At 32.6% G+C, this 14,189-nt stretch overlaps 1 protein-coding gene across 9 annotated transcripts in view; it reads right to left on the minus strand.

Moving 5' to 3' along the window:
• DGKB (diacylglycerol kinase beta) overlaps positions 1-14,189 on the minus strand; it is a 316,583-nt gene that overhangs the window by 256,310 nt on the left and 46,084 nt on the right. For all 9 annotated transcript variants that reach the window (XM_072330508.1, XM_072330504.1, XM_072330511.1 and 6 more), the window contains exon 3: positions 1,309-1,385. In XM_072330508.1, the coding sequence (XP_072186609.1) occupies positions 1,309-1,385 (77 nt within the window). The remainder of the gene's footprint in view (positions 1-1,308; positions 1,386-14,189) is intronic.

Consider the following 14,189-nt stretch of genomic DNA (forward strand, 5'->3'; position numbering starts at 1 on the left):
TTCAACCTCCACATACTCCAAAACTGGAGGAATAACTGTTAAAAAAGACTAATCTCACAATGTTAAATACTGTTTTGTTTAGAGTAAGTATTAACAATTACTACCTATAAGAAAACATAATTAAAACATACAAATACACAATTACTTTACACTTTAAAAGGTTACACTTCAGAGAATTGAAAACATTATATGACCAAAGAATGGAAGTGAAGACTTCAAAAACAATTGAATAATAAATTTAAGAACATTTTATCACATACATTCACAGTACAAAGAAAGCAATGGAAATTAAAAGTAAACATAGAACGCTTGAATTTGAAAATCAATTGTATGAACTTTTCCTAAAAATATGTCTGCATTCTAATATGAGTCAATTCAAGGTGGTTCTACAGCCTGTGTCACATTGAAGACTAAATCAAATGGTCAAAATGATCCCACCATTTTATAATGTATGATTTATTTAAATAAAATAATTGAGGTTTAAGATGATCAATCAACTCATATCGTTTTACCAAAATATAAAATATTATCTTCAGAAACTGATTCAAATGACCAATACTAAGTATAAAATAATATATCAATATTTGTTATAACTGCCTTACTTAACAACAACTGTGTACTAAAATGTAGGTACAAGTCACGCTCATAACGGTTAGTACATTTTTCTGTTCTGAATTCTATATCATGGAAACTTATTTAGTAACAATGATGAAACAGAGTTTTATTTAGATACATTTTGAATCACATTATTATGATGTGCTAAACAAATAAAAATTGCAATTGGAGATTACAATAAGAAATATTCTGTTGTTTTGTTTTTTAATATCCTAAGCAGTGTTTTCTTTAGTAGTGACCCTATAGAGGCAATGCACACACACATTCAATTGAATTCTTTGTTTCATAATACCAGTAGAAAAGAAACTGCCCCAGAGGGGATCCCACTACCAGAAACAATGTAAGAAAAACAAGTTTGAAAAAATATATTTGCAGTTTATTTATCTATGATTTGATAATATTCACATCTCTAACTGTCAAAAAGAACTAGAAAGCACATTATCCTTTATAATTATGGGGTTTATTTTTATCGTGGTTTGTTTTGTTTTGTTTTAGTTATTAAATTGTTTATGTAATTACTAAGCACATGTGTCTACTATGATATTTATAAACCTTTAGTTTATTTTTATTTCCAAACAGACTCAATTACCCCCAAACAACTGATTTATAAAAATACTTGTATTTTAAATCCTTACAACACTTGTTAACACTTTTCCCACCACTCCCAATCATTAAAGAAAGAAGATAAGTTACCCCTTCAGGATTATATTTTGCTAACACACCACTGCCATGGAACTCTTCTAAGACATCCTTAATTTTCTTAGTGGAATCTAGATGAAGAATGAAAAGAGAGAAAATTAAAATACAGAAAACTGATTTACATAATATGAACTGTAATTAGAAGAACACACACAAAAAAAATGCTAATAGCTTTTCTGAATGTGCATCAGTAATTTTCTCTAGCTGTTTGAGAGCTGTGGGCATAAAGAAAATGAGAACATACTGTACCCTCTTAACAAATACTGTAAAAAAATTGTAAGTAAACACAGAAAGCCCAGAAACAAACATTCTTTACTCCAGTCCTTAGCTGTTGTTAAGCAGCATATTTCTCATGTAGTTGTCTGCAAGGACTATTTCAAGTCTCTTTTCTTGTCCTTGAAACATGAGTCATCTACCATGCACGTTCATTCCCAACAGTGCTACTAAATCCCATCTGGCATAGGTGCCAGTGAGTAGAGAAACTAATAGAGGAGCCAGACAACATAAATATATATATACATGTTTTTCTGCAGACTCATTACAGAAAACAAATGCCGCTACTCAAACTCCATCTTCAGCAGACCTCCAAGATATTTTAACAACTGTCAGTCAGAATAACTTTGGTTATTGGCTAACAGAATCATGCTATATCACAGCAGTTCAGAAGCATGTAGGTCTTTACTTCCCCAATTTTTGTTCCCATTGTTGTTAAAAAATGTCTACTCGCAAAAGAACAAAGCAGTTTATTCAGTAAGCTGTCAATACATAAATCCTTTGAATTCACATTAACTTAGCACATAACCATCTTTTCCACTCTAAATATCCTGGAAAAAAAGAAAAATAGATTTAACTTAATTCTGTCTTTGAAATGCATGATGGTCAAATGTGCATAAGGGGAGAAACACTGGAGTAAATCATAAACTAGCAATTACAAAAGAAAGCAGGTATACATAACAGCTGCATAGTTATTACTACAGCAAATCTTGGACGGAAAGGAGAAAAACAAAAACTGGGAAATTAGAACAAAAAAATAATGAACATGCTTTTTAAATTTTGTATTTTTCCAGATAATATTTTTGTCATCCTCAAACAAGCATTATATCTATGCAGTTGTAATTAAAATCAAACATTTGTGCTATGTAAATTGTTCGTAAATACCACCTTAATGCAGCCATTCAAAAAGAACATTATGTTGCATGATTGAAATACTCGTCATGTTTTGTGGATGTAATTTCTTCATTGGTTGTCCCAGCAAAATTGAGAAATTTCCACATTCTGGACATGAGCTGTATTTATTGCAAGCACCGTGCTATATATTTCACAGAAAAGACAGAACCATTTTTCACAACCTTTTCTTCACAGTCATTCAATCATTATTTCAGTTCATGGGATAGTATCCAAACTGGCATGCATTGAGATGTTTTTTTTAAACAACAAAAACGTGACATATCACTATTTTAAGTCAATCATCAAAAGACAATCTTCTGCATGTGCAATTCCTAACAGTGCTAACCTTCTTCAGAAAAAACAATTCTTCTTACTCAGCCTCTAGCAACTGACCTAGTATTATAAACATTCCATCTTCAATAAGTTGACCTAAAGATACAACAGTACAACAAACTTGAAGTAATCTTCAAGTTTCATTAATATTTGTGCATAAGAAATAGAGTATTGGAAAGTTCTATGCCAATAAAAAATGTGGAACTCCAATATAATGTTTTCAATTCCACTGACAGAAAAATCAGCCAAGTAAATGCTCTATGGAAAATAAAAAGTATCAGAAATTATATCAGGAATTATGCACAGAAATAACTATGAAGTTTTCTTAATTTTTTTTTATTTTTTTTTATTTTTGTAAGCTTCATCCCAGGAAATAATAACAATGCTAGGGGTTCCTTTTCAATTATTTAGTCTGATTGACCTAATCTGTACACTCACTGGAAACAGGTGGTGTAAAAACACATCCCAAATGCAAACCTGTGTCTGGCCTGTTACCTCTAAGTGCATATGCTCTGCACAGCTCAGCAACTTACTTTTCACAGTAAATCCAGAAGTACCATCCACATATTAAAAGATCAGGATGAATTTGGTCTTAAACTTCTTTAGATATCTCTCACTCTTTTGTAATCATGGACATACTTTTTTTTTTTTTTTTTTTTTTTTTTTTTTTTTTTTTTATGAGATGCTCCAATCCAAAGTTTGTAAGTATGCAGAGATATATAATAGCACAATGTCCATCATTACAATGCTTAAATCCCATAAATTTCAGTTAATGTAAAATGCAAAATTCATTTCATGAAACTTTTTTCTTTTACATTTTTACAGTTGTATTATTTTTATTACCCACTAGCATGATGCTTTGGGAATTCACTTTAAATATGGAAACCATTCAGTTCTCACTTCTGTCTGTATGGATTTAGCCTAGGAGGTAGGAGAAAAAGAGAAACTGATTCCAGAGTCAGAATTCTCCTGGGAGGAGATGAGCTGTGTTTTCCCAGCTCATGTTTGAGGAGTAGCAAACAGGCTAAGCATAGAGTGACAGACTACTAACTGAAAACGCTACTACTTCACTTCAGAAAAGCAGCTGGGCACGTCATTAATTTTTTACTTATTTATTTATTTTTTTAATAGTCTTCTAAACAGTAGTTACGTAGATAACCTGAGTTAAGGTACTGTTCCAGAAGGCAAAACAATCAAAATCATGAAACAGTAGAAATAATAAACCTGCATATTTAACAGGGAGATATTCAAAGTGTCAAAGTATCTGATTTTTTAAGTATCTTATAGTCCTAACAAAGATACCTTTTATAACTGAAGATTAATTTACATACCGAGTTGCAAATCATTTAAGACTTAGCCCACATTAAAATTATGATTCATTTTTTAAAATGACTCAGCTTTAGATGAAGAAGATTAAACACTAACTTGAGATTGGAATTCAGTGAACCATTTTTCCCATAAATGGAAAACATCAAACATTAGGAAAACTTGCCCTGATCACAGACTTTCTCTATGCTTTCAACCACCCACCCAGAAACATTCTTAGGAAGTTTAAGAACAGAAAAATAAATAACCTAAAAAAAAAAGACATGATAGCATAACATAGGCGTTTTAAAATCACATGTAAAGGCAAATAAGCGCTAGAAAACAATAGCTGGATTACAATTAATTCTCTTATAAATCCAGATATGATTATATAATTTAAAAAAAAAAATATCACAAGTAAGCATCCAGAGTCTTATAACAATCAATTTCATAGCTTATGCATTAAAGTTCCGAAGTCCTAGAGATTTTCTATAACTATAATATAACACAAGGAAAAAAAAAAATCTTTTAATATACAATTTTCTGGCATGACTCAAAAGCATGTCCCAAAGTTGTAAGTTTTTCCCAATATGATACTGCATCCTTCAGCATGTCTGTGTTGCTAAGAGGTTGTGGTGGTTGACAATGAACAATGAGAAATTAGTATTGTAGGTAAGGCTGGAGGCTTGCTGCTTTTATTTCTTAACACAATAGGTCATACTTTATTGATGGCTTAAGAACTAGAAGTCTTTTGAAACAAATTTCACAAAAGAAACACATTTGAATTCACAAGTGGAAAAATGCTCCATTTTCATGTTTCTTGGTCACTATTTTTTGCCCTTTTGTTTTTTTCTTTTCTTTTTTTCTTTGTATTTGATATCTTTATAAAACTTACCGTCACCTTGAAAACAGCTGCCAGGCAATCACAGTCCAATGCTGTAAAGGAGACCTCCCCTTACTTCATATTACCAGCGACTGCAGTAGCACTTACTTAAACTGGAGAATTTGAATGACAAAAACCTCCAGAAAATCACTCTTCTACTGAATTCTTTGATGAGTAATCAGCAAAAAGCTCCTTAGAAACTCAGACAGAACTGGATGAGGTTGCCTAAATAAATATGGTGGCAAACAACTTATGCAATAGGAGATGGATGAAGAGGTACATGGAGAGATAGGGACAGCAGCTACTACTGCAGGGAAGGACAACTGCTGCAGCAGCTGAACTGGGAGCTCCTGCCAAGCAAAAGAGCACAGAATTTTGCCACTGACCCTTACAAACAGCCTCAGTGATGCCTGTTGTTCCTCACCTAAAGATTGGTACATATTTTGAATTTCTTAATGACATTATTAGAAGGAAGATGTATAAATTTTACTCCTTCCTTTGTACTAAATGATGCTTATACAGGCAATCAGACTTATTTATGGAAGAAAAAAAATAAAATGCAAATACTAATAGCACGTGCCAGCATATCTTTAGTCCAAATTAACAAGAAATGTCTACCAAGTCCCATTTCCCCATAGCAGATGTTCAAACAGAAGCACATGGTGAACAACAGAGATTTGGGGGGGTGAGGAAGAGGCTGAATTTTGCCTGCCAGTAGGTTGCAGTTTAGAATGGAAGAAATAAGAAAAGAACAAAAACATACTCCAGGTCTTGAAAGGAGCCGCGGGTAATTGCTCTGGGGACTTAGAATTATTTTGAGGAAAAAAATAAAGCCAAGTATTGCCCACTTTTCTGTATTTTAAAAGCTTTATAATGATCTTATTCAGATTCTCCTTAATTCCTTTGCCATCAAATATTAAGAAAATTAAGGTTGAAGCAATCTGAGACATCCCCATAAAGCAGCTCTGAAAGCAAAGTTCAGTGTTTCAGGGTGCTGTGATGGCTAGGGACACCCTTGAGCCAAGTCTGCAGTTCTCCTGGCAGGATAGGGTCTGGCAGCCGGGGCCTGTCTAGCTACACAAGCCAGGATCAGGAGAGGCTGGAGAACAGCCATTGCCCTAAGTACTGGACATCACTCTGTGAATGGGGATGCACAAAGCCAGGGAGACACATGAGACCATTGGTGGGCCAATTTTTCCAAGGCCAAGGCAGGGCAGGGCTGTGGAGAATCCTCTTGTAGTCACAGGGACATCAACAGAGTTGTTTCAGGAGCTAAAATGGGGTCTTGGACTGCAGGGTGTAGGGAACCTCCAGGGTTCTGGAAGAGGATCTTTAGACTCTCAGAGCCCAGGGGAGGCTGGTCAGGAATAGTCAGGGCTGGTAGTTCCCCCAGGGCATGAGGACAGTGTTCCCTCATCCTAAATTCAAGATGTGAGAACACCATAATACTGCAAGTCATTCTAAAACTCAACTTTGAAAAGCAGTATTTATGCATATAGTGAATATGCCACACTACCCTGCCTTGAGAACAGGGAGGACTATACGCCTCTGGAGATCTCTCCAGTCCTCAGATTTTATCATCTTGTTTGAACCCCAAAACCAATAAAAGCATTCAACAGGCAACTGTTTCCTTTCTCTTTTCTCATTTCCTGCTTATTTATAGCTGGTCACGCTATCTGATACAGCCTTCCAACTCATAAGAACAGTGATGAAATGACTCCCTATTACATTAAATTAAGGAAGTATTGTCATTGACAATATATTTCCATCCCAAACTAACTCTGTAAGTACTAACCGTGTAGCTGGGAAGAATCAGATCATGTTAACTTGAAATCTACCATGTATTATTTCTGATTTTAAGCAGAAATTGGGAAATGGCTTTCATTTCATTTCAGAAAACTTGTTTTCTTTTATTTTTTTAAATAAAAATTTTAGAAACACAATAGTTTATTTCTCTCTGTTATCCAAAATTATTCTCTGTAATATATACTATCTATATTTTGTACTCATTATCTGTTTAACCTTAACAATGGTTTCAAGTGTTATTGAACAGGATTAAGTACATACAGAGTATCCTTACACATCCTGGCTTCACCCCTTCTAGTCACTACTTCTAGTTGGGGATTTGTTTTTGTGGGATTTTTCTCTTCTGCCCTCCTCTGTTTCTTTATGATGTGGCTGTATTAACATCCATTTCGTTAGAAGACATAATTTAAAATATACATCTGGTTCTTCCATTCTTCTGTTGCATGCAAACATATCTTGAAATGGTTTTGTACTCCTGGCTTTGCTTTTTTGTTTTTTTGTTTGTTTGTTTGTTTTTTGCTTTTCGGTCTTTTGAGTTTGTTTGTTTTTTTTAACCATCTTTTTTCTTAGACACATTTCTTGTTTTCAAAGTAGCACATTCAGTTCAATCCTCTTAAAAAGAAAGGTTTTAAGGTTAATGCAATGACAATTCTCAATATCCTATTTACAGAAATTGTATTTCTGAGATTATATTTTAGCTCTGTAGAAAAAGAAGCAGAACTGCTTTCTGGCTTTAACCTCAAAAGATTTTCACCTAAGGCAATCTTCTTAGCATACAATAAATGACCTTCTAAATATAAATGCTAAACTAGGGATGACATTTTAAACAACAAGGAAAAAAAAAATCCAGCTCAATTTTGTTCTGACTTTCAGGTTTCTGATGCATTCACCTTCCATCTCAAGATGTATTTACTACTGAAATGAAATGTTTTCAAAAAACAAGAGCTGCAGATCCTGATGTAACAATTCTCTGCTATTTTTTTTATTATTATTATTATTTTAATCTCAGGAGTAGAAGCCTTAAATTCAAATGCTTATTTAGGCCATAAAACTAGAAGAATTAACACCAGTACAGTTTTCTCTGGATCTTTTCAACCATTACTGAAGAATACAAAGTGATGGTCTTACAAGAATAGCAGTGTGACAAATGTTCAAACAAACTTAGTGAAGTGCAGGTTTTGGCTCTCATCTCATCTCTATAAGGAGATATTTCAGTTTTACAGAGCTGGTAAAGTTGAAAAATATGTTTCAAGCACATGACGTTAATTATTATTTACAAATTTTATTCAAAACATTCATGCTCTTAGTGGTGCATGATCCCACACAAAGCATACTTGGTTCTATATGTTATCTTATTTACAACACTGTAATTTAGCGTTTTAGACTCTTTTAAGCACTTGTATCTTTTCTTTTTTTGTAAGATTTTAAAGCTGCTAATCTTGGTTCAAAGCAGTGCGTTTTTTAAAAACAAGATACTGCTAGAAGTTGTGCCCATACATGGCATTCAGTTTCACAGAGACATTAGATTCCAAGTCACAGTGAATGAGAAAGAAAAAAAATTTCTTTACAGACTACATATATTAAAAATCAAGGTAAAATAAAAATACATAAAATGTTTCCAGGTTAGCAAAAGATGCTATCTGCAAAATGTAACAGAAAACAGACAGAGAAGCATACAAGGCAGCTTTGAGACATTTTATTATTATTCTAAAAGTATCAATGGCAAGTATGATAAGAATTTATTATTTATTCTGTCATTCAAGTCTCCTTTTTTGTTTTTTTTCTAAATCTTGATAATATATATTTACACAACATGATAGTTATTTAATGTGTCAAAATAGTGAGCACATTTCCATGCCATTTCGTATAATCAGCTATTTAAACTGGCAATTGGCACAAGTGACAAAGATGAGTAGAAGAGAATTTAATGGTCTTGCTAGAATTTTTATTAAGCCTATTCTAGGAATTCCACTAAGATATACTTCCATTATTGGCAAGCATGCAAGCTAATATATGTGATCTTCTACTTTTTTTTTTGTTGTTGTTTGGTTTGTATTTTTTTTGTTTGCTTGCCTGTTTGCTTTGTATTATTTGTTGTTGTTGTTGTTTTAGTTTTAATATGACAGTATAATTTTAATGAACTTACAACTACACATTTACTTCTAAGTTTTGTTGTAACACTAGATCATATAAACTGTTAACAACGCAAGACAAACTGATAAGCAAAGCACACAAATCTAGGACCTTCTCCAACACATTTTTTTCCCCAATAAAGCCATCTTTAAATCATTAAGACAAGCAGTTCATCACAATTTTTCTTTGTTTAAAAATTTGCAGTAATTTAATTCTGTTAATTCTTCTGTATTGTTTCCTTGTCTAAACATTGAAGAAGAGATAGAAAAATGACCTCAACTTGCCTCCATTTTGCTCCCAGGTATCTGTATTATCTTGTTTGCCCCATTATTAAGAACTTAAATGATTTCTAATTTGGCAAAAAGTAAAGTCATTGTAAACTAAATGCAGAATTCAGATATTGCTAAAGTGTTTACCGATCAAACTGATTGCATTAGATACATGTGCTGCTACCTTAATAGGATATAAGAAACTATACTGCTGAATAGTTAAAACAATAAATTATAATTCTAATAAAAGGAAGCAAAATCTGCAGTAAAATGTGCAGTAAAATGTGAAAGTACTCTGGAACTAAATTCTGGGATAATATCACTCTCTTAATAACCAGAGACTTGAAGTATAATAAAACATAAATTTGATAAGGAGCTACAAGTTTGTCTTTGTCTTATGTTAGAAAGAATGTGAATTTTCCTATTCCCATTACTACCATAAAGAAACTCAATGTTTATATTTTACCTTCACACATTAACTAAGGTTAATATATGGTTATTTATCTTACAATTGCCACTGTAAACCTGTTCTGGGATGTCTGTTTTATGTTCATGCTCTGAGAAACAAATATGTTTCAAAAACACGTTTAAGTCTTCTAGTTGTAGAGTTCAAAATTTAAAAATTACTGTTTCCATCCATGCCAGCTCTCTGATCAGTTCAGTTAAATGCATCTTTTGCAAAGTTGACAGATTAAATCTTCTTTGTATCAACATTAAATAGTTTTTCCTCTTAACTAACTAGTTTATTTCAGTTTCTCAAGAGTCTTCATGGATGCTATTAATCATAATAACACTAAAACAAAGTAAAAGAGAGAGGGAATATGTATGGACTTCAGAAGAAGAAAAGCTCATATGATTAGTTTATGCTGATTCTTGTTTGGTGTATCTCAGTTCCTTTCCCTTTCAGTATATAAACATTAGACTAAATATACATCTCTAAATTTCATTACATATACATTTTCCACCTTCCCAGACTAATACAAAGGCTCAAATAGAACAAATCATTGCCCACTGAACAATCTAGAAAACAATTTCTTTTTTTGCCAAGGAGACAGCAAGCAAGAATAAATGCTTGCAACATAGTTCACTAATAAAGGCACTCTAAAACCCTATTACAAGGGCTATTTAAACAATATTTTCATGCATTTCCCAGATAAAGTCTTGTAAGAACATTATTCAGGTAAGTAGATCCCTTATGCAAGTTTACAGAGCTCTCTAACCATTTTAAGCAGTAACCATCTTAACTATAGTTTCAGCAGTTTAATAACAAACCACTTGAGTTACTTGCTCTCCAGTAGCTTAGAAGTCAAAGGTCATTTACTCTTTTAACATTTTTTCTGCTATCATTTTATGGACTTTCCTCTTCCACTAATAAAATAAAGAAAAAAGAATAAATAAATAAACATATTTGTTCTAGTCTCTCAGAAGTATCTTTAATTCTAAATTCATTAGAAAAACAGAAGATTTTGTTGTTTTAAAATTCATCTTTCTAGACCTATGACATTACTACCGCATTTTTGAAAGAATGATCATATTTTATTTTTGGGTAATGTATAACAAATCACTTTCAGCACATAACAGTCATAGGGACAATAGCTCTATTTTCTAACAGCACTGTCTTAGGAAAGACTGAGAGGTACTACAGACCCAGACTAGAACACTGATGAAGGACAGTTAAATAAATACATCACAGCGAATGAACAAAAGTAAATAAATAAGGGAAGCCAAGACTAGTAATTACAAAATAAGTTTAATCATTTGACTATGTAGAATGTAGGAAAAAAAAAAATAAATAAAAAAAAATATATGATGACTTTCTAGGGGGAAAAAAGAAAATCAACAGCAACAGTAAATAAGTGAAAAAATAACCCAGTAACCAAGAGACAGCAAACATTAAATGTGCTGGGAAGACCATACTTTATAACACAAATGCACACAGCTTAACTGAATGAAGGATAAAGCAAAGCCCTATGAATTCAAAATATTTGTATAGTATAAGCACCTCTTACTTAACAAATCAAGATTCAACAAGAACTCATTAGCACAAAACATGCACTGCTACAATATGAATTAAAGCAGAAAAAAACTGAACAGAACACTACTCAGCATTAGATAGAAAGAAAATTCTGACGTCCATCTACAGGTTCATAAGAGAATGAAAATTGCCAACTATGAAACTGTACTGAACTACTTAAACCAAAAAGGTCAAAATGGTATTTTACTAAAACTGAATCTGTATGTACACCCAAATTCATATTTAATATAAGGGAAGGTAGAAAGGGAGTCCAAATTTTGTTATCAAAAAACTCATGCAGTTGAAACAAATCATATTGCTTCGGTCTGAAGCCACTGACACATGTTCTTATCACAAGTTACAGTCTGTCAATGAAGACCTTGGTTGCTCGAAGCTTTCCTTCATATACATATATGTACACAATATATACATATTATTCACAAATTATATGTACTTATAACAAATTTTAGTGAGCAATACTACTAAAACCACTGGCTTAACCTGCCTTAACTTCCAAAGGTGAAAAGCTAAGTCTTACACTTGAGGTTTCAAAGGTAGCTAAATTAAACTCGTTGCTGTGTGAGACATTATCACAACATGATTGTAACATGAGCATACTCTGAGTTTAATTTCTGCTTATATATCATGTAACTTAATTTCTTCCTTTTCCAAAGGATCAAGCAGCCCTATGGCAGGTGTATTATAACATGGCATAGTATACAGAGAAATATCTAAAAAAACATATACTTCACTGATTTATTTCACATAAAGGACCACTACAAACGAACATTCACTATGGACAAACACTACACTGATGAAATTGCTACTTTTTATAAAGTAATTCTTGTTATTCATCTGTCACTGTGGTTAGAACATCTTTCAGTGACAAGCTCAAGTACTACCTTATCAAAATTGATTTCCAAATTTCTGTTGCTTTGATTAGGTCTTTTCACTGTTCCTATGCTTATGTCAACAATCAAGTTACAAACAAGCAGTCACTCACCTTTCCAATCCTTAATAGTACAGTCTGGGGAAAAACAATTGGAAGGATACAAACACATTTGCTCAAGTATCTTTTCTCTCAGCTATGTTTCAAACTACAAGAATGTGACCTCAAGGGAAACCTAATGTATATTTCAGAGATAAATTTGATGTAAGATTGATATAAACAATGTAAGCTTGTAGGAATGCTTTATGAACAGTCAGCCTGAAAACACAGAGATTATAAAAACATTAGGTTACTTGACCTAGTTAATTCTGTAAAACACACAGAGTGCTTAATATGTAACAAAATACCAGTAACATGACACAGGCATTCATCATCTTAATGTTGCCATACACAAAAGTCACTGCTGTTGCAATGAACTAAAATCTCTCCCAGGTTCCAGCATTCAAATTTATATCCTTTCCTAATCCATTCTGCCACAGTACACTCACAGATGACAGGATTATTTATTTAATTATAAATGAATCAGTTAACAAGATTTACAGAGATACCTTCCAGAGCATGTTAAGATAATTTCAGCCAAGATCATCTGACAGAAGAAATGATGAAGAAAGGATGAAGGGTTGGTCACCCAAAAGGACAAAAGGAACAGAAGACAAATACAGTTTGGGAAGAGGGAAGGATAGAGGCAAATCAGACTTCAAAAAATAACACAGAAGAAGATAAAACAGTTCTTCTGATAGGCCTTCCTTTCTTTTTCTCCCTCATAATGCAGAAAAGAGTGAAACTAATATAGCTTAAGAGAAAAAGCTCTTAGCAAGGCTATGTCAATTATAAAGATCTAAAAAGCCTAGGAAAATGCTATTTAAGTTTCAAGAGATCTTAACTTTCTTTTGATAATCTAAATTGATGACTCCCTTTCCAGAAAAAGAACATACTGTACAATAAAAGTATGTCATCAAATACTTTATGTCTGAACAAAAAAAAAAACTAGAGCATTCAGAAGAAGTAAATTATAGTCACAAGCAGAACCTTATCTTTTCCCAAGTTTTTGTATTCATCATTAACTTGCAGCTCAACATTCAGGCTGTCTTTTAAGTCTGATTTAAAAATTAATTAATAATCAATAATTTAATAATAATTTAATAAAATAGTTTGCTGTAAGGAAAGAAGAGGAAAAAATAGGAGGATTTGTCATTAATTGGCTTAGAAAAATGTGGAACAGAGGAATCAAAAGGGAGCTATATTCCAAGTGAATAAAATGCAAATAATCTGTCAGCTGCTTGTGGAGATCAAGCTGATTAGAAATATATTGCCATGCTCCAGGAAAAATAAAATAAATAAATAAGTAAATAAATAAATAAATAAATATTTTTTTAAGGGGGGAGGGGGCTAAAAATAAAAGGAGGAGGAAGAAGAACATTGGTAGATTTAGTACAGGACAGTGGAGACAGCAAAGAAAAGACAAAAATTAGACTTCATGGACTTCAGAGCTGTTTAGGAGGTTTGTCAAAGGTTGATGAAAAAGACTTCTTTGATTTTTCCTATTCTTTCTAAGCTGGAGTCTGTTTTATACTTCATTTTAGAAATACAACAGCAATAAATTTCAATATTTCTTTTGCATAAAGGCTATTCTAGGACATCCTAATGCAAGGAATCTATTCCTGGAAGGGAAAAAAAAAAAAAAATTACCATAAATACAGCATTGGAAGTCTTGAAGCCTGCTGAGTACGTGGTAAATGCTCTACACAGTAGACAGTATAGTATGAAAAGATCAAAGACATATATTGAGACGTTTTATCTCAAGTAAAGATAATTTAGCATCAATGGAGATGAGCTGAGAAGGTAAAAAATGGCTTTCCTTAAGCTGTGGTGCCACACTTTAATAGAAACTACAAGGTTTTAAATACCAGTGAATAGACAAACTAGTAAAAAAAATACTGTTTCCCCAAAGATAAAATTAATAGCAAATATAGGATATGCCATTTTTGTTCACTATTTACAATGATCCCAGCTAAG

Source organism: Excalfactoria chinensis, chromosome 2 (genome assembly GCF_039878825.1).
Source record: "Excalfactoria chinensis isolate bCotChi1 chromosome 2, bCotChi1.hap2, whole genome shotgun sequence".
NCBI lineage: Eukaryota > Metazoa > Chordata > Aves > Galliformes > Phasianidae > Excalfactoria > Excalfactoria chinensis.